Source organism: Gambusia affinis, linkage group LG07, assembly GCF_019740435.1.
Source record: "Gambusia affinis linkage group LG07, SWU_Gaff_1.0, whole genome shotgun sequence".
NCBI lineage: Eukaryota > Metazoa > Chordata > Actinopteri > Cyprinodontiformes > Poeciliidae > Gambusia > Gambusia affinis.
Window position 1 is genome coordinate 26,534,923 of NC_057874.1, and position 22,231 is coordinate 26,557,153.

General features: G+C 36.1%; 1 protein-coding gene across 2 annotated transcripts in view; it reads right to left on the minus strand.

Annotated features, from left to right (window-relative positions):
- The window catches only part of tafa3a (TAFA chemokine like family member 3a), a 92,585-nt gene that overhangs the window by 8,945 nt on the left and 61,409 nt on the right, over positions 1–22,231 (minus strand). For both annotated transcript variants that reach the window (XM_044121105.1, XM_044121104.1), the window contains exons 3-4: positions 1,765–1,914; positions 869–993 (exon numbers count right to left, since the gene is read on the minus strand). In XM_044121105.1, coding sequence (XP_043977040.1) covers positions 869–993; positions 1,765–1,914 — 275 coding nt within the window. The remainder of the gene's footprint in view (positions 1–868; positions 994–1,764; positions 1,915–22,231) is intronic.

Consider the following 22,231-nt stretch of genomic DNA (forward strand, 5'->3'; position numbering starts at 1 on the left):
CGAAGAAATCCACTACACCAGGTCAAAAACAACCAATCAGAGCTAAGAGGAAGATCTGAACAAAAGTTAGGTCATTCTAAATTGCACTTTTCTTTAGGTGAAGACATTTTTTTGTTTACTTGCGTGGATGGTTAGGCACACTGTGAATCTAAAAAATACAGTCTGTTAATTTACAGTTTTCTGGCAGGAAAAAATTGAATTAGATTAAAACTTTTGTAGAAAAATTGCTTTAGATCCTTCCCTCAGTTTTACTGCAGGGTTCTTGGCAGACATTATTAAACATTCCCTTATTTTTTCTATGCCAGGTATTGTTCAAATATGGTTAGTCAGTTGCTGTCAGAATCACAACTTCACACTAAGACGTTTTTTCCCAATTTAACTTTTATGCACAAGAAGAGTATTTGCTTTGGATTTCCCTCTTCCTTCTGAATTGCTCATAACTAAATCTTCATGTCCTAACTAAATCAGTACGTTAAGTAAAATACAATAAAACAGCTATACTTCAACATCTTCAACAACCAGGGGCAATGGCTAAATAGATAGACATTAACTCCTGTGTTTCCTGTGTTTTAAGCCAACAGCATCAAGTTACACTTCACTGACTTCACTCCTGTTTCTCCCTCTGCCTACTCTGCACTGCACTCATCTGACGCTAATAACTCAATCTTATAGTGTTCTTCTTAGCTTCAGTTCCATTCCTTTACTCAGCCTCTTCAATTATTCTAGAGTTTTATCCTGGGTCACTAAATTGGGAGTAATTTTTCTGATTCCTAAAAACCTAGAGAATACAGCAAATCTTTACACATGATGCAAGATTAATACCAGTCATTTCCTTAAAAATGTGAACACAATTAAAAAATGAACCCACCTTTGTTGTCTTAACTTTGTTTCCTGTACTGCAGCTCCATCCTTTCAGATCTGGTAGCACTTTACACTCTTCTCCATCCATGCAAGGATGCATCTGGCACCACCACTTCTGTGCAACTATTGATGCTGTGATGAAAACAAAACACTTTAAAAAATGCTGTACTATAAGCAATTATGCTGTTGCTGTCTGAAAGCAGAGCACAGTTCCAGTCTGTTTGTAACAGCCACAAATTGATTTAGTCTCTGTGTGCATTCCAATGATTGAATTGAGTATTTTTTTATATCAAGCATCCATGGAGGTCATTTCTGCCCAAGTGTGTTTTTGGGTTTGGATTACAGACATGGGTGTATGTCAGGATAGTGAGTGTTGTAAGCAGGTGTGAGAAGAGTGGTTGTGTGCACTGTAGGAGAAAGGCAGCATGCAGTCAAGATCTTCTGCTGCTTTGAAGAAGCCTACGGGGGAAAAACACTTTCCCATGACATTTCTGAAGTGAGTAGAGAACTGTCAAAATGGAGACCTGTCAGGGCTGTTACACTAAAAGGAGAAGATGGGGATCGATTCACCTGTAACTGAGGACACTGCTGACATGATATTAAATGACCTGGCCATCTGTCTGCTCTGATGGGCATGTCTGTTGTAGCTTCAATGGCAGACAAAAGGGTTACTGAATGAACTGGCTGGAGATTTGATTTAGAAAAAGGTGACGTCTCAAACAACACACAGAGCACAAAAGTCTCTTTGTCTTCTATGCAATAGAAATCTCATGCACAAATGAACAGCAAAACACTTGCCTGAACCACACTGACAGGTAAGACAGCTTTGCACTGTGTCACATATTTCTAATCTCGTGCCATTCTGGAATCATTACCAGAACTGTAATGAGAAGTCTGGCATACCGTCTACACAAGATGGAGCTGCTCTCGTTGTTCCCGCCACCTGTCCAGGGAAGCAGGAGCATTTGACAGTCTGGGATCTCTCTTCGATCTTGTTCTTGTTGCAGCATCGGTGTGCAGCAATTACCTCACAGGTTCCAGCTTTCACGTGTACTAGAAGCACAAATACAGGCAGTGGTTAGAATGCTTGTGACAGTTCTCACAACATGTTTCACAGCACAGTAATGCATACCATCTACAAATTTCAGTACAGTGCCTTGCAAAAACATGTTTTTTGGGGTGTTTTTTGCTATTGTTTCAAAGTTTGTCACATTACAACCAGAAATGCTTGTATTTTAAATGGAGTTCATGTTTTAGAACAAGAAATGTAATGGCAATTTCTGAAGTGGAATGAAAATGATTTAAACATGTTTTATAATTAATAATCTAAAAAGTGTCAGCCTCCATGAATCCAGATTTTGTACAACTGCTCTCTGTTGCATTTACAACTGCAAGAGATTTAATTATACTTATATACATTGTCAGCTTTGGACATATAAATTACGGACTAATCTTTTGTACATTAGTTCTTTGAAAATTAGCTTTTTTTCAGTTAGAATGGAAAAAAAAACATCAAGTATGAACTTTGACTGGGACATTATAACACATAAGTATGCTTTGACCTAAGCCAGGGTCTACAACTCTTTCCTTGATATCTAATGTTCTAAAAGCTTTAGATGCAACCGTTCTCCAATGCACCTGAATCAAATGAAACGTCTTGGCATACTGAGTAGGTAATTCAATAATTTGATTTAGTTGCAGCACCTTAATATTGTTGCACAAAATACTGAATAATGAAACAATTTAAGGGGCAGTTTTCCTCAATTCCAGTATCTACACAATGTCTACATTGTCAAATCAAAAGTAAACCATTAAGGATAAACTTAAAAATTTAATCTAAATTGCATCATGAGGTACTTTGTGCAAATGAGTAGGTCTCTTGTTTCAAACTAGATAATTCCACTAAGAACTGATACATGAAATATGTTCTTATTTTTAGAGTTCATAAACTGATGGAATACTAAATAAGTTTGTCCTGATTTCTCAACCTACTTAGAACATCTCTTTGGCTGCATCTTCCCAGATTATATTTTAGATTTGCATTGTTAACTTATGTCTTGGGTACACTACCATTGCCAAATCATTAATTATTACTACTATCACTGTAAAGTGTCAATTTATTATTACCAAGCATAAGGGGATAATAGGAGCTGGATTGCGATATTGACAATGTGTTTTGAGGAGCATGTAGTTTATATTCCTCCTTGAAATTTGTCCCACACTCAGTGTAATAAAATAGAAAGATCTAAGAAATAATATCAACAAAGAGAAGGAGAAAAGAAAAAAAATCAGCATCTTAAAGATAAAAGATACATGGAGAGAAAACAGAGATGACTGGATCACAGTAAATACAAATTTTATTTAAAAGCAATGTGACATATAAATTTCACTTTGATCATGTGAAAAAATGTAATAAAATTCAGTACTCTCTGTGGGAAGGTGGCTAATGTCTAGTTATTGGGTAAACACAGGTGAAACACAGCTTTAGGCTGTATTCTATGGTTTCATTTCATTCTGTTCATGAATTATTATGCATTAAGATCCATCTAAATATTTAAACCGAAACTGTCCTTTCTCCTTTAATGTACAGTCTAAAACTGCCTCTCCTATTTTCCTTACGTTTTTGTATTTTGTAAGAGATACATATACGTAAGGGATATTTTAGAAAAAGTACTGAGTACACAAATAATAAAGCAAGCGTTAGACTCCTTAAAGTGATGAATGAAATGTATTTTGCAGACTGTACCATCTTAAAAATATAATTTTAAAGATTGCGAACGTCTAACACTTGAATGCATTATTTTGGCTGCGCGACATAAATATCAACCATTATATAGGTCATTAGAATAAACATCTGTTGTGGCTTTTTTATAAACCTTGAAAGTGACCAATCTGACTAAATCTGCCAGCTGAAAATTTCCAAAAATGTCCCCAAGCATTCATTTGAGACTTCTGAAAAAAAGTCAAAAATCTGCTTTGCCCATCTAACATCTAAAAATGTATTAAAAATTACCAGTTTTCAGTGTTGTGACTCTGAAGACCATAATATATTATAAATGCTATTATATATTATGGTTAAATAGGCAGAAGCTATTTAACCATAATATTAAATAGCTTCATCATGTATAAGATGATGATCCCTAAGATCATGTTTGTGAAACCAGTTCAGTAGCAGTGTGTTCATTCTTATTGTTCCTGTCAGGGTATTCAGGTTATTTAGGGGAAGTTTTGTTTTATACGTCTAACCACAACAGGTATCAGAAATCCAGGACACCCCCCTTGTGGAGAGACCCTGCCTTGGGCCCCAGTGCAGCTCCACGTGCTCACATATCCTTGACCAACATGCTAAATCCACTGCATCCGAACCAAAGGACAAAAAAAGAACCTCTCAGTGCAGAAGTGCTCATAATAAATGCCTTAACAAACTATATATGCTTAACTCATTTATATTTAATTTAAACAGAACAATGACAGTTATGACCACAATTGTTTATTTAAGGGTTGACAGTGCCAAGACAATAGAAATAAAAAAGCAAGAGTTTTGACATTCCATTCAGATAAGCCTTAATTATATCTGTAAAGATTTTCAATTTGGAACTTGACTTCAAAATAGATTGCACAGAGCTTCCATTTTCCCATTAGCTGGCAATCCAGAAATCTCATCTACAACATTAAAAACATTTTGCTCTCAATCAATAAAGTGCTATTCACATTCCCACTGAAGGCAAGACAACAATTACCAATTGAGTGCTTTTCATTGAACAGAAACTTACTGATGCAAAAACAGGTCAGGCTCTGTGCTCTTGATGTGATTATCTTTAAGCCACCAGCACGCCCCTCTGTCAAAGTTACTTTCAAAAGTTGGCATAGTTTGAATAGAATATTCAAACTTTGTTTAAATGACAACTACACAAGGACAATGGGCAATTACCAGAGGTGCAATTGATGTTAATTTTCCTTTCAGTCAGATTTACACAGGGTTGTTTGGCAATAACATGCTGTGCCCTAAGTTCTGAAAAGTGAGAAACAATTGAGAGCATACAGAGCTGTGAAAAACTTTACAAGTACAGAATTCTTCTATTTTTACATCTTTTTTCACACTTGATTTTTTTATTTGATATTACAAAGCTTATTGTTAGATAAAGATTACCTAAGCAGAAACCAAAAGTCTATTTTCAAGTGATGATTTTGTGCATTAATGGAAAGAAATTTATTCGAGCCACTTCACACAATGTTAAAAAGTTACATGGAATAAAAAAACCTGTATATTAATTTTCAAAACTTTTAAGACCTAGTCCATGTCTCTGGGAAAGTGATTGCCTTCCTGCATGTTTTTTAATATATATTTTTATGGAGGCATTAGTTTTGTAATGATGGTAAAAGTAGAAAAAAAAGCTACTACCATGCCTTTGTCAAGTGTGGGACTCTTGACTTATTAAGGTGCTAGAAGCTGCTGGTTGAGGTTGCCTGTGTTGACAGAGCTGCTGATTAAAGTTATGAGTGTCAGCCAAGGTCATTGTCTTGGAGGCAGGACCCAAAAACACCATAGAGTGCAGAGAGAATGAGAGGTCAGAGGGCAGAGTTTTGTGGTCAGTCTCACATTCTGCTCCACAGGAAGCAACCATAAATAGATTCACCAGCTGACCAGTCTGACTAGCATCTTCCCTTCTGAGAAATATTTGCATAATTCCACTTCAGTTGTATTTGTTTTTGTGTTTCTTGATATTTACTTCCAGAGACACAACACAATCTATATGGTTGCATCAAACCACCTAATGGGAAAGTTTGTGATTTCCGTTTGTTTTTCACAGTTTATTCCAAAGATAACTCTGGATTGGACGTGAGTGAATGGAAATTCAATTACACACATGCAGATGGAAGACTGCTTATGACTGCTTCTTCTCCATTTACGAATATCCAGGTAGCAGGAGAAATGGCATACGCTCTAAGATCAATACATTTCTACTAAAGCACTTAGGAGTACCATAAGGTTGAATCAGTAGGCGCCCATGTCAGCAGGAGGGAGAGATTCGAGACAAAAAAGGTGAAAGGACAGAGAAGACTAATGAGAATTGGCACAATGCCCAACCCTTCAGGCAGTCAATACTACTCTGAAGCAACCACTCAACAGCACAATCATATTTACCGATAGTTAATTGATGAGTACAAGTATGCAACAAACAAGTAGGGAAACTTCCAATTTTATTTTAAGTTAATTTAAAATGCTACATATGAGTCAACTGTATTGACCAGAATGAGAAAAGTACTTTATAAAATTAATATTCGTTGGTACGGTCAATCTTTAAATAAAACTTTTTTAAATCAGTGCATCTTGTCCATACAATACCCCAAAACAATTAAACACAACTTCAGATAAACTACTACAAATCTGATTATCACATTAGTTGTCTAAGACATAGAGCCAATGTGTGGAAAAGTTAGGTGCACCCTGAAACAGCCAAGCATCATCAGGTTGGAGTACGCAATACCAAGGAAGGAAAACATCACTTAGAAAAGCAACTGCTGCCAGTTTACCTGAAAGGGATAATGAAGCAAACTCAAAACAATCTGGAGTCTATCCCTCTACAGTGAAAACTGTTATTTACAATTGGAAAGCAGTCAAGACGACTCCCCATGTTACAGGAGAGGATGTGAGACAACAAGTGCTGGGTAAGACCATCCAATGTTCAAAGATGCTACCAGAAACTCTGATTCAGGCCTCAGTTAGCACTTTAAATACCTTGGGAAATAGTGCTCTTTATCTTAGGAAAGCTAAAGTTTCAGCACAAATGACTGCTAATTGTGAAGCAGAGTTTGAGGCCTGATGTTAACAGCTTGTTTTGCAACCACATCTGGGCACATGGCAACCATGTAGTTGACAGTATATTCTTTCATTACAAGCAAAATTGAGGTAACAGATGAGGCCATCTGTGAAACAACTGAAAATTGGCTCAAATTGGATCTTATAAAATTAAAATTGGAAAAGGAGAGTATTAGTAGATGCACTTCAGTTAGCTTGTTTTGATGTTCTCTTAGATAGATGACAATGCTTTCAAAATTTTCAGCCAAGGACAAAAGACATTGTATAATTTCTGCTACCCATCTTTGGCGGCAGAAACCATGCATTTGAACACAAAGTCTAGAAAAATAAATTTTATTATTCAAGACATAACCAAGCTTTCATCCAAACCATACAAACACAATCTAAATAATTCTGTATGTAGTTTAAAAGTCAAGCTCAAAAGAATTCAGAAAAAGTAGATCAAACGAAAATAACTGTAAATTCGCTTCTGCATTGTATCATACTGGTAGCTACAAGGTTAAGTGTTTCCCTGTTGTCCAGATCACATAATTGATCACTTGAATTAGAAGAAACCCACTGGTTGCTCTCAACTTCCACAGCAATCAAACAATTGATCTAACAGGCAGATAGGGAGGACTAGAGAACAACACAGTGTTCCAGCTGTCAGCTGCATGACTGGACACATCAACATCACCTGGCCAGCCAAGCACAGAATACAGTAGTAGAAGCACAACATGGGATACATCAAAAGCAGAAACATAGTCTTCATTTTAATGCTGACAGTGAGACTTTGTTTCCTGCAATGAGGCAAAATCAGAAAGACGTTGTGTGCCAAGGCTACAGCTCAAGTTGACTTGATGAAGTTCATTTGTCATTCTGCTCCTGAAGGACTATTATGTTTGAAAAAAAAAGAAGAAAATCTTCACTCAAACAGACTGTTCTGGCATTGAGTAACCATCATTTCTTTGAATGGTGCAATTTTCATTGCGCAGAAATTGATGTTAACTTGTAACCAAGAAAGCTTTTAGAAAATGGCTGAAACACAATGCAAAAATTACAACTAATGAATATAAGATTAAACAAAGAACTTCTTTTGAAATGGAAATGTCTTATTGTCCGACAGTGGGGAAAATTCAGGTGTCAGGTGTTAAAGGTAAATAAAGACATGCTTCAAAGTAAGTTAAGAAATGCTTAACACAGAATAAAGTGCATCAAAGGTGTTGGTTAATACATTTACAAAAAGATTTTTTGATTCTGAATGGGTTTTAAGAACAAGAGCAAAACTAAAACAGAGCTTGTTCTAGAACATTTTTCTCACCTGACTAAAATAGTACTATCTTCACTTTGTCAAAGAGTATGCTTAAATATTTTTTATACTATTCTAGTATTATGGATGAGATTGTGACAACTCCCAGACATAATGTTTTATATCAGTTATATGAGCATTACAGTTACGAGTCTGGTGTCAGGTTTTGGTTTTCCTGTACGTTCTTTCTCTTAATTGAGTCTTTGCGTTGTCGTTCTGCCCCTGATTGTTCCCAGCTGTCCCTCTTTTCTCCTCATCATCCCTCGTGTATTTAAACTGTCCTGTGTCCCCTCCATCCCACTGGATCCTTGTTGTGGTTTTGTCGTATGTCATGTCTTTGTAGACTTGTTCAGTTCCAGTGCTACCAGTGTCTGAGTTCCTTGCTACTTTGCTCGCCTGTGCTGCCTTGATTTTGTGAATATTTATTATCTTCATTAAAACCATCATTTGCTCTGGGTCCACCACCTTCATCTTCACCACCAACAACCACCAATTCATGACCTTTGAAAGACATTGGTGTACTTTGTGTGATCTGGCAATTAAAATCTTTACTCATCTAAGATCAAATTTGAGGGTTGAAGGGGTTCTTCAACACGTCATCCTCTGGTCCAATTAATTCAATATCTATATGATTAATCTAGCTCAGTTTATGGAGTGAGCTGGTTTGTCCAGGGACAATTATACATTGACTCATCCAGGCATATATACTACAAGAGTATCTGACTCATCTTTCAGTAATTTTTTCTAACTTAAAGCAGAAAATACTTTTTTTTAATCAAACATGTAGGGTCAGGGATCAGCATTCATCTAGACTCAATGAATCATTGTTATGGACTAAATGCGACAATTTCCATCTCAACATTTTTGACAAACACAGAGTTTCCTATCACACCAGCACACCAAAATACTTCTGACATTATTATTTCCAGTAATCTCCCACTGTAAAAGAAAAAATCAACCATGTAGTTGCAGTTCATCAGTTCTGTTGAACAATACTGAGGAAATATCAGTATTATAAATGTTCAAATCCTCCTGTGGTCTATAAAAGAACTAAGTTGGGCCTGAATATGTGTAAAAGTTATTGCCTAACTTTGTATACCCCTCAGTTCATCACAAACCAGAATCAATCAATCAGTCAAGTTTATTTGTATAGCACATTTTAGCAGCAAGTAAGTTCAAAGTGCTTTAAATCATAAAAACAAAAGGTCATAAAAACGACAGCATGCTCTGTGTCCCCATGCCCAAAATAAAACAAGAGGAGCAACGTTTAGGTTCCAATACTCCTCTGTTCTGGAAGCAACTTCCTGAATATCCAAGTTGAACAAAAACCTTTGACTTATATATATCTTGACTGAATACAAAACTGTTTATTGTGACTAGAAGTCAAAATTTTCTGCATTCGTCTGTTTAATTTTAAAGCAGCTTAGCTATTACTTTTTTAGTAGAACTTTCTATTTTTTTATACTTCTGTTTTTATTTTTATTTTAAGGCAAAGTGTTTTGAATTATCTTGTGTTTGAATTCTGATATACAACACAACTTGTCCTGCCTTGCCATTTACTCCTTCCATGTACAAACAATCTGTAGGTTACTTTTCAGTTGTAAGACAACAACAAAAAAGCACATTCCTAGTTTCAACATGTAGGAAGCTGAATCACAGGCACAACAATGTGGTAACTGAATTAATGTCAAGTCAAATGTTATTTCTTGACAGTTACCTTGACATGAGCACCTGTATACAACTGACAGAAAACAAAATGTTTTATCCACCAAGACGTAATGTAACAAGTGCAATTTCAGTGAGCTTTCAGAACAGGGCAAAATAGAAAGTGTGTCTTTTCCGATTCAGTGCACCCCTCCCCCAGTCAGCGTACTGCCAGTCCACCCTTATCTGTCGACAAAGGCAGAGGAGATCAAAACACTGAAAACAAAGTCACGTCCTGGCCACAGGGCCCAACCACAAAAACAGCAGCAGTCATAAAAACAGAGGTTAAAGGCTGCGCAACAGAGACACAGTATGAATTAGTAATGATTCAAATCATCCTGTTTGCTTCAGATAACTTTACATGCTGAACACAACTTACCACAGCATATACTCAAGGTAAAAGGAGTCTCTAAAGGACTGCAGCAGCAAGCTTCACACAGCCAAAAAATAAACTGTAATTTAAGGGAACCTTTGAGTGAGCATTAAAAGTAGACCAGAGTAAAACATTTCAAATGGCCCCATTAAAGAAAATCTGCTAATGTGGAGGGAAAAACCATTGACACACGGCGAGGTATTGGCTTATGAAACATTAACTGCCCTTGCCTGGTGAGAAACACAAAGCCATCTTTTCTCTTGTAAAAACTAGTGCTTAATTAAATTATCATATTCTGAAAAAGCAGACTCATTACTTCCCAGCTGTAAACCTGCTGAGCTGACAGTCAGACCCAGCAAGTTCTAAGAAATCCACTGACATCTAAGAGAATGTGAATCAAGAGTGAAGCCTACAGTGAACTATCATCCAGGGTGCTGTTCTTGCATTATAGATAATTATTTTAAAGGTTCATACAACTTTTTTTTATAAAGGTTTTGTTAGCTCTATTGGCCTTTTTTTGAAAGTAGTTTAACAGGAAAAAGGGTAATAAAAAAGAGGGAAGACATGCAGCAAATGTTACCAGCCCGGGAATTGAACCTGCGACCACTGTCACGAGGACTAAGGCCTCAATACGTGGGTCATGCGTTCCCCCTGTGTCACCACAGCACCCCACAACACCCCGCAACACTCTCTCTTTTTAAGGCTCAGACAGAAATATTTTTACAAGGACAAAGTCACAACATACCATAAAAAGATATCAGAATTATGACCCAACTATTCATTTCTCTGAGCTAAAGTAGCTGCAGCCCATTGTCTTTTTTATGAATTTACAAGTTTTATTCACAACTACAGTTGTAAAGTTCAAAAGACCATTATATTAAATATTCTGGGGAATACAATTTAAAAATAAAATAAAATAAAATGAATAGCTTCCACTCAGGAGGGCACTGGAGATGGTCTTTTAGAGAAATATTTTTTCTGTAGATAAACATGAATGTTAGTGCTTAGAGGGCTAGCAAAACAAAAGCATAAGTAAAAAAAATTACAAGCAACACTTAGATTCCTTAAATTGCTGTTGGTATTGCGAAAATAGAGGGTACTGGTAACTTAGTAGTCTTTGCTTTAGTTTTTTGTGTGATTTAATTGTTTTTTCTTTTTCAGCTTTACAGAAGGAGTCATAAAAACATTCAGAGTCTGTGGTTTAGTGGTTTAGATGTGGTCTGTGTCAGTATCATTCATCTGGCTGTCACAATGTACAAGCCCACCACTGACTGATCAATTGGATTCCCTCAAGGAATCATACGGCCTTCAAAGTGAAAGTTTGCATAAGTTATCAAATCTAGGGACTGCAGCCGCAGGAAAAGAGGCAAAAAAAAGATGTGCTTACTGATTCCAACCCCCCTGTAAATCAAATGTTGTTTGATCATATTCATTCTTCTGAAAGTCACAGAAAATAAAATAAGGATGTTTAGAGAAACTATCATTTACAAAGTAATTCTCGGCTAATAGAATTCCATGGCAATTCAATGTGTCAAGTATCCAACCATATGTTTATTGTGGTAAGCTTCCGTTATGGAATACCCAACCTCACATTTTCAAGTCAGTATGTTTAAAGTATTTTCAGACAAGTTCCATATTAGAAACATTTGACTGTCTAAAAACTACAGTATAATAAGCAGTTGCATTCAATCCGTTATCAATTAGTTAGTTTTGGTAATAAAATACTTATACACAAGAAAGAAAATTCAGTTCAAATATCTAAGTCTGAAATCTAGGAATTTCTTTTTAATTGCTGAGTTCTATACAGAAGAATGATTTTTGCACTCTGTTTTTGTTGGTTTGAAATCTGTAATACAAGTGAAAATAAACTTATTTGCACTCAGAAAAATGTGAAACTGAAAGGTTTTGAAATGTCTTATCTGGACTCTCAGTTTTAAGGGGAAAAAAAAGAAAAAGCTTTAAAAACTTTGATGCCATTCCATCAAGACAACTTGCAGAAATTAAGTGAAGCCAAAGGTTTAGATACACTCTGACTGTGAAAGCAAAAGCTCAGTATATTTATATTGCCATGTGATAATTTAAATTCTATGAAACCACCAGCATCAATGATCCAAATTTCACAGAAAATCCTGTGTGACCTTGTATCTAAACTGGAACGTAATATGAAGCCACACCTTCACTTCATCTGCGCTTCACTCCACAGAGGCAGACAAAGAAGAGACGCCTGAGATCTCTCTTCTCTCTGGTCTCTCATCTGACATGCACACATGCTGGTTATCTGTCAAGCAAATGTCAAATGTGCTCTAAACGGCTGCCATCTCCGCTCTCCAACTAGATTCCCTTGTTTTTCATCTTGTGCTGGATCTGCTGATGTCTTTCAGAGTGGAGTGACAGTCCCACAGTCATGAAACACATGAGGCGGGCTCAAGTAAAAAACGACGAGGGTCGCCAGTTGAACTGTGCATTTCTGGTGGAGTGACAAAATCTGAGCTACAGGCAGATCTGTCTTCATTAGATGAGAGAGGAAAATAGGAAAAATGGCTTGGTCTGAATTATTCATAGCTGAAAGTTAAAGATTATTCTCTTTTAAATCAGTCTGTCATGTAATTACATTAACTGAGACGTATATTTAACCACATGCTCTAAATCAAAGCTGTGCTGGGAAAAGCAGTATTATCTCGTTAGTGGAGGGACAACCAATGGCACAGTTTCCCAGTTGAATACTGGGCTGCCCGAGGACACCATTAAAGGAGCATCTGACCTGTACACCCACTGACAGCTCAATATAAACGTTCCTCTTTTTAATAGACCATCTTGCTGAAAAATATGTCGACAAACCTTTTAAAAAAAAGCCATTTCAGGAGAACTTAAATGGTCCCACCCATTACATTTTATGCTCCAGTCTGTTCACATAAACTTGATGCTCAGCCTTGGTTGCTGTTTTTATGGTCCGACGTGGACAATCAGCACTGCACTTCATTCCTGAGGAGATGTGAGCCAGAAGGCGAAAAATCATTGAGTGTAGTCGGAAGACGGGGCCAAGCAATTGATAGACTGCATTACAGGAGCTTATATTTCACTTTATTCATTCAGTATCCACCCTCCAGTGTATAACTACCAAACTGTAGCATAGCATTACTTTAAAAGAAAAGAGGAATGCCCAAGAGGAATAAAACTGAATGGATGAAGAGTTCCTCTTTGTGTTCTTCTGCAACCTTGCTTGACTACAGATGAGCAATCATAAATATATCTTAGAATTTGCTATTAAAAAACTGCATAAAAAGAGGTTTCAGGGGATAGTTTTTATGGAAAATGGTTAAAGTTTACAACTTGAGACTGCAAATCCGTATTCATAAGTAAAGGGAATTTGCACTAGAAACTTTCTTGTTTTATTCTCAGACTTCAAAAAGTAATAGGCAATTAAGAGACAAATGTGAGGAGCAGTTGGAAAGCTTTAACTGGTTTTAATGCAGAGAGAGCTACAACAAAGGGACCTGATAGACAAGTGACATTTTTTTGTTGAAGGTTTTAAGACCAATAAAAATATGCAACACGATTGCTGGGTGGCTCAGTTAGCAGAACTAGCAATTTTACTGTCCTGGGTTCAATTCCTGATCTCAGGCCATTTCCTACATTTACTGTTTAATAAATGCTAGTAGTGTCTTAAAAAAAACCTCAACACATCTCAAACATGTACCAGAACTTCATGGTGTTTTCCATCCCTTCATCAAAAATCCAGGAAAAAATTAAGTGCAAGTTGTAATTGCAAGCTTACTGGGATTTTATTAAATTTAAACATTTGAAGTAATTCCAAAATATAAACACATGAGACAGCAATAGCGATGTGGACTGTTTTTTTCCAATGGATATTCATTATGTTTTGTTGTTTTTCTTTTTCTGTCCAGTGTGAGAAAAACAGATTATTCATGCACTTTCATGTTTCTGTTCATTGTTTCACCAACGTTTTGCAATACCCACCCTTGTTTCACACTAATTTCAGTTATCGCAATATAAATTCTCTTGTTCACTCTTGAAGCTTTTGATGTCCTTAAAAGAGAAATTCAGAATAAATCAGCCAGCATTTCACCTTTCAAAAGATAAATAAGAACATGAAAGAAAGATCTAGATTCCAGGCGTCTTTCATATTTTTACATTGATTCTTTGTCTTGAAAGGACTAAAATCTCAGCAGAAGGTCCTTCTCTTTGATGTCTGATTCCATGGATGCAGGCTGTAAATACTAGATATGTTTAGAAAGCTATCTGCAGTTTGATCAAAGTCTTTGGTCAGTCATCATGATTGTATGACACCTCTATAGTTCAAATATTCTCTATTTAGTTTGGTTTCAGAAGTTTTGTTTACATGCAGATTGTGACTCCAAAAACAGTAACATTATTCTGTGTGGATGATCATTCATTCTAAAGAGGGAGTGATGGGTGTGTGAACGTAGAGAAGTTGTACATTTCAATAAGAACAATCTGTGTCACATGACATATGCAATTTGTTGTCAGAGTTATTAGTATTTTGTTTAGTCACTAAATCAGAGGTCTGAAAATTAAATAAATGTGGTGTTTTTCTTTTCAAATAATTATTTAACAAAAATATATTAAAATACTCAAGTTTCTTTTAGATGTATATATAATTTTATTGAACTTAGAAAATTTGTTTTACTGAAGAAGTGCAGTTTTCTCTCCGGGTTCTCCCGCAGTCCAAAAACATGACTGTCAGGTTAATTGGTCTCTCTAAATTCTCCTTAGGTGTGTGTGTCTGCATGGTTGTTTGTCCTGTCTGTCTGTGTTGCCCTGTGACAGACTGACGACCTGTCCAGAGTGTATCCTGCCTCTTGCCCAAAACCTTTGCTGGAGATACGCACCAGCACCCCTCCCAACCTCACTAGAGACGAGGGTGTACAGAACATGGATGGAACCCGACAGGTCCTCTTTTTATATATATCAACAAATTTTCACATCGAGTCATAAAAGTCTTGCACCCTCATTTAAAAACAACTCCTCCAGTATGTAACAATTTGTTAGAAAGATGCAAAATAGCAATATTCATAAAAAGCATGACTTGTGATAGACTCATTGCAAAGTTAATGTGATGTTGCATTTTTGTGCAACCAACAGCCACCCATATCACACACTCTGTGTAGCAGCAAATCACCACCGAACCAACTTAATCGCATCAAAAATCTTTCATCACATTAGAATTTCAACATGACTCACCAAACCCTTGAAAAACTAACAGAGCTGTGACCAATTTCAAAGGGAATGTACCTCTTCTGTGCACTAAGCTTCAGCCAAGCATGAACCATTAACAGCAATACAATTGAGTAAGTTTAAAGAAGGTTGCTTTAATTGCTGGGTAAGGGCAGGCTTTTAGTTTGTAAAACCCAATTACTGCCATGCTGTTAGCACTTCTTCACTAATTGCATTCATCAGCTGAAATCATTATCAGCAGGCTCTCCTTCGATTTCTAGCAAAACCAAAAAAAGTCCTCATTTCTTTGAGTTTCAGGACCGCAAGCGGTAGCTCATAATGCAGTGAGGGATAATAGGTTTACATTTGAGCTGTAATTAGAGAGAGAATGGAGATGGAAGACTTCTGGCGGATGAGAATCTGGCACAGTAAGGGTCCTTTCTGCTCCAATGAAACACAGGGACACATTTTTCTTTGAGCTATTATGCAAGTCAGTATTTCTATAGCACACTGATTGGATGTGAAAAAAAAACGAATGACAAGAACAGATGCTAGAGAGTTTTTCTTTACTTTAGTGGTTTTTTTTACCCCTCAGGTTTGGCTTACTTGGTTTCTGTTTCAGAAGTTTATTTTTTTATACAGGAGAGTTGTTTAACAAAAATATAATGTCCAAGTGTTAATAAGAGTTTTTATAAATATGCATATTGTCTTTATCTAAGGGGGTTTGAAACTGATTCAATGGATTTGAATTCCTCACTTAATCTACAGCAACTGGAAAGCTGGTGACATAACACAACAAAAAAATAGGATTTATAAACCACACCTGTTGGCATGAGAGAAAAAGGTGAGTCAGTTTAAAATATTGCTACTTGCAAGAAAATAGAAATCCTCATAATACCTTTCAACAAATGACACCAAAAAAATAAGTCAAGAGCTGAAACATAATTTGAATTTATAAATATTGCAGATTACCCTTTTTATGAATTTTATTCATTTACATGTTGCAGAATATGTCTACAGTTTGATTCATTCTGGCCTTTTTGGGCAGCATTTGATAACACACACATTATGCATGCGCTAAAAGTTTTTTTTTTTTTTCCCAGACAAAGATAGAGTCTGAAATTATTGGTTTCTGTAAGAGATGTAAAAGATTAAAAGTAGTGTTAGCATGAAACGTGGGATTTTTATCTAATCTTGCTTATCTCAGAAGTGAGTTCCCAGCAAAATAAAACCATTTGATGAGAAAATCAGGACCTCCATAAAAAGCCTGAGGATTTTTCTGACATACTGCAACATATTGAATATTTACTATCAATTATATGTAATGTATATGTAATGTAAAGAACAAATTAAAACCAAAGAAAATTACTTTGAAAACATTTGTGAAATATTGCAAAAATCTGAATCTCCAAACATATTCACCCTGAAAGCAGATGGCAAAATACTAAAATAACTCCCCACCAACCTATAGCAGGCTCTCACTACAGCTCATACAAAAGTGAATGCTTGCAGATTCAGAAAAAAGAATGCACTGGCTTAACTTTTATGGGACTTGGGCAAGGAGGAAACATTTAGCACAAGATCAGGCTAAAGTTGTCCAGAGACTGTTGACAAAGTCCAGGACAGAGCAGATGGTGTTTTAGGCAAAAACTAAGTTCAGTGTTTCAGGAAAAAAGACTCATATTGGTAAATCATGGAAATGTATGCATCAGGTTTTTGTCATACTTTACTAGACCAGAACCAAAACAGCTCACTATCACAGAATCTACCATGAATTCTACGATATCAGAATGTGACATGTGTACAAAAAAACACTGAAACAGAACTGAAACCTGCAACATGCAACATGACAACAACAAAAGACATAAGGACTGATTGATGACCAAGAAATGGAAAGTCCTGGTGTCATGCAAGGCCCATATCTTGATCGTATTAAGATTCTATGGAATGACTTGGGCTCTTCATGCAAGAAGCCCCTCAGGCATTTCCCATCTTAAAGAGAGAAGTGGGGCAAACTCTGACTGATAGATTGCTACGGGAACCACCTTCCTGAAATTGCCTCTGCTAAATGCGTACAACTACCTATCAGCTAGAATGCATATATATATATATATATATATATATATATATATATATATATATATATATATATTAAGAAACAATGTTTTTTTTATTGAAGTGCAATTATATCACTTTCTTCTCTAAAGATTAGATTAGAAATCAATATATGAACATTTCTTTATTCCGAACAGAATATTTCATTTTTTTCACAAACTGCATTTCATTTAAATCCTAGTTACAACATCATAAAAGATTTTTCTCTTATTTGAACTTTGATTACCTTTAATTTTCTCCTTGATGTGAACAAAAAAAACACGTTTTTCTTGTCTTTGCACCGGCACTGTCCCCTTGCTGTGCTCTTTTGGCTACAACCACACACACTCAGAGAATACAACCAAGGCCACACGCAGCCACTCATGGCTCATCTATACAGCTGCCATTCAGATGCATATAGCAGAGGACGTTTGATGGTTTTCTAATCTTGGGAGCTGCCACAGGGAGATGGGGCGAGCTGACCCCTGTCATCCCCACAGTGCATCTCAAACAGCCCCACATCTCTATCTCAATCTCCTGGTGGTTGCTAGCGCCCCGCCATTGTGTCGTTCACCCGCTCTCCAAATGTCAGGACAAATGCTCCACAGTCGCATCCCTAAATATCCCCAGGGTGGGGCTGACCTGCTCACAGCCTCTCAATATAATGTCATGCTATCTCTTGGCAAGGGTTCCACACTGACCTGTGATGCAAAGTGGGCAGCTGACAGATTCATTCTAACATGCAACAATGATTTAATATTTACATAAAGTCACATATTTGCATTTGCTGAAAGAAAGAAAGTCATTCAAAGCTGTCAAAAAGAGTTTGACTAACTGTTTGTTTCTCATTTTTCTAACAAAATATTCTTCTGGGGTTTGTTATGCGCAACTAATTGGTAACCATTAACATAAATATTTCATACAGAAAATATCTGACAGTACCTCGCATTTGTGGTAGGTTTGTTCGTGAATCATGGCTGACCGATGCTTCCAGCTGCCAGCTGAAGGTCAAAGTAACTACACCACTGATCATCGTAATAAGAAAAGAAGCATTTAAATCCATATACAGTGTCTACAGGAGATAAACCACTGCAAGTTTACAGCTAACGCATCATGTCACTAGTTTGCCTCAGATGATCATTAGCTGACATAATTTTTATGCTCACTGCAAAAAAGTTTAAAAATATAGAAAATAAGACGTTTCCCATGTTATAAATAAAAAGACATCTCGTAAAATAGCACTTTTTGTCCATGTTCAAGAATTATTGTCTTAAAAGAAGCTCCTTTGTTGTGTTGAAAAGTTACAATGTTTTGCAGTTTTTTCAAGAGTACCAGTACAAAGATATTTGAATATGAAACTAAACAACCACACTTGGCATGATTTGATGTTTTTGCAGTGTCCATTCACCTTCCTACTACAAAAACATGTTTTAGACTGTGTTCACGAGTTGAACACAATGATGCAAACTTTAAGGTGTTTTCTTCTTTTAATAACTGCTTTATGCTTTTCTCATTGTCCATGAAAATGTCATGGATGGAAGAGCGCTTAAAAAAGTATAAATATAACCTTCACTTAATTATGAACCAATTAATTTTTAGTGCTTCTGACACTGTGTGAAACAATAAATCACTTTCATAAATCAAAGTATAAAGTTATTCAAAGATGGACTCTCTCAGTTGTTATTTGAGTTTACAAAATAATTGAATCTTTCAAAGATTCGGGAAGCTGTATGTTTCTGCCCAATTCACAAAAGATCAAGCAGATTTTGTTCCTCTGGACAACCACACTAAATCAATTCCTCCTCATCCAGAAGGAATATTTTAATTTATAATTGTCATAAATGTGGCAAATCTAAATAAATGCTTTTGAAAAGATTTTAAAACAACAACAACAACAAAAATAAACAACATTTTGCTATATTCTGTGCTTAATTTGGCCTCCAGTGAATCAGTTTATTATATGGAAATTGGGAAACTCAGAAAAAGAAAACCAAAAAGAAAAGTTTCTGACAATTTACATTGAATACAAAAAGAAAGAAAGAAATCCCCTGAAGCATAAAAAATAGCTTAGGAAAGAGCCATTAGAGTGCATCACACAGTTTTTAAAAAGTCTCAAACATAAGCAAATATGGAAATACTCAGCTAAATTCAAATGAGAGGCAGAGCACAGTTTCATCTCCTTAATAAGCCAATATATCTTCTTGTGTGCATGTGAATATAAAATGGAAGAGTAAACCTCCTCTCCTATGTCATATTGAAATACACTTAACATAGGCTAAGTGGTATAATGCATGACATTTTAAAATCTAAAAGAGATTTGGATCTGAAAATTGCACAGCTCGCAGCATTTTCATTCAAGAAGAGGAAGCTGCCGGAGTGTTGCATCGTACAGCTACAGCATGTATGTTTTTCCATCCCTGTTTACCTCTCCAGCTCTATTGCCCTTGCAGACACAGCCCAGCAAACCAACGACAACTTGATTTCTGCTCCTTTAAATGGGACAAAGTGAGTTACAGTTAAGACAAAAGATTCCAAGTCTCTAAATAGCTGAGTAATGAGGCTCCCATTTGACCCAGCCACATCATCAGTCTAGATCCTATCAATGGGAACAAAACAAATTGTACAGCCGAAAGGTACTTGTTATCATGCTGGCTCTCTCTCCAGAACATAACAGAGAAGCTGAACCCTGTTATGGAACTCTCTCCCACCCTTCCTCTTCCGTTTTCACTCTTTCATGACTAGCTAATGAATGTAGATGGTGCTCTGGGGGATGCAGTGGTCTTATTACAGGGGTTATATGTGCATGCTGCAAGCTCTGCTTTCCACATTCAGGCTGGAGAAAGAGGTTCAATTGCTTTACCAAAGCCTCCACCTCAATAAACAGAGGGGTTAAAGAGGTTTGTTTATGGGGCCCACCTTGGTTTGACCTCCGTAGCTCAGGGACAAGCTACGTGATTACAGAAGTGTTGGTAGAACCCATAGAGAGCAGGACTGCTTGTACTGGCTCCCCTTCTGTCGCCATATAAATCAGATGAAATAAGTGACGATCCGCAAACGTGAAAACAACACAGGTGTAATGTAAGAGGGAGGATTACATGGTTTATCCAGGATGTTTGCGGTAAAACAAGTTAGATTCGGTGGCCTACAATGATGTATCTCCAAGAACAAATATCTGAACATAGATATACAACATATACAACAAATATATACATCATAGAAAGTATATGACATGTTTAATGAGAGCACTTGGCCGTTGTACGTGTATAACCAGCAAGTATAATATCAGTATTTACATTCCCATTCACAGTCTTAAACCAGCATTCCTGTTGAACCTGGATGGTATGATTGGAGAGAAATAAAATTATAGAGCATCATTTCCTTTTAAGGAGAAGAAATTCCATCATGAAGTCTGTAAATTATGTAACTACCTTCTTTCTTAAGGGTAATAGAATCTATTCAATTATTTATTAAATCAATTTAATTATTTTTGTAAAGTTAAATATATGCCTTTATATCTGATTTGCATCCTCTTATGATGAACTTAAAATGTAGATCTATTTCTTTTTGGCTGTTGTAACTGGCATGTACAATAGAGTATGTGGGCCATATTAAGAAAAAAAATACAAGAATAAACCTATTGTATTATGAGAAAAAAGTTGAAGGAATATGAAAGTTGTAAAATTATGAATTTATTAGTCATGACATATAACTTTACTCTCATAACACTACAAATTTGTTCTTGCATTATTTTGACTTCATTCTCATATGACTATTGTCATAATATTGTGACTTTATTCCCTCTTTTTCTTTTGCTAGCCTAATACTCCATTGCAAATACCCAACCTGAAAATCAGAAGTGCATAGAAATATTTTCAAAATTTTCTATTTTGACAAAATTAGAAAATTTTGAAATTAACTAGTAGCGTTGTACAATGCTAATTATTTTTAACCCCAAAATAAACACATCAAAGCCAAAAACAATGCTGACTTTTATAAAGGAAGCACACTTTTATCAAAATTCAGGTAGCTTTGTGTCCTGTTTCTGTTATGCCTCTGTTATGTCCTGCAGGTGTTGTGTTTATCTTCAACTGCTGAAGATAACATCACTGAGATAACGTCACTGTCTTTCATTTGTAAGGGATTCATCAGTGCAGAGATGACTTGATTTTTCTTCCCCTCGGCCAGGAGTTTGACTGCTATTGCGGGGGCAGAAAGAGTGATAAAAAGTTAGTGTTATTTATCAATGAGATTCTGATGTGAACATGGCTTCCCCATTTAGATCTTGCTGGACAAAACTACATACAAAGCTTTGAAAGCAATGCTGGTTACCTTTCTTTAGCTTTTACTAAAATACCTTATTCTGGTCATGCATGCAATTTGATATAATTAACTTGTGTATGTAATGGTAATCAAAATGTATGAACAATAACTGACAAAAAGAAGTTTATAATCCTTTATTTATGTCAGCAACCTGTCACACTATATGACAGATTAACATAAATTCGCATTGCTTTTATTGGAAAGTGCTGAGGAAATACATATTTTGGTTTTTGTAGTTTAACTCCTGTTTTTGCCATAAGTAGGGAAACCAGGCCTGATAGTTAATTTGGGTCTTGTGAGATAAAACAGAGTAGTACAGTGTCAGACTTTGTGTTGATCTCTGATGCAAACTCAAATCTCTCAGGTCTTTCTCATAATCGGCAGTCTAGTCCTTTTCCCTTTTACTGGCAACATTTAAGCAGTTATTAATAGAATATGTACGACTGGTAGTTGATAATTACTTCAACTACCACAGTTACATGTAACTAACTTGTAGGCACTACGTTGTTATCTGTGCTCTCATTTTATTAATATATGCAGCTCTGCAGCTGTGTTTTATTAATAATTGATCTCT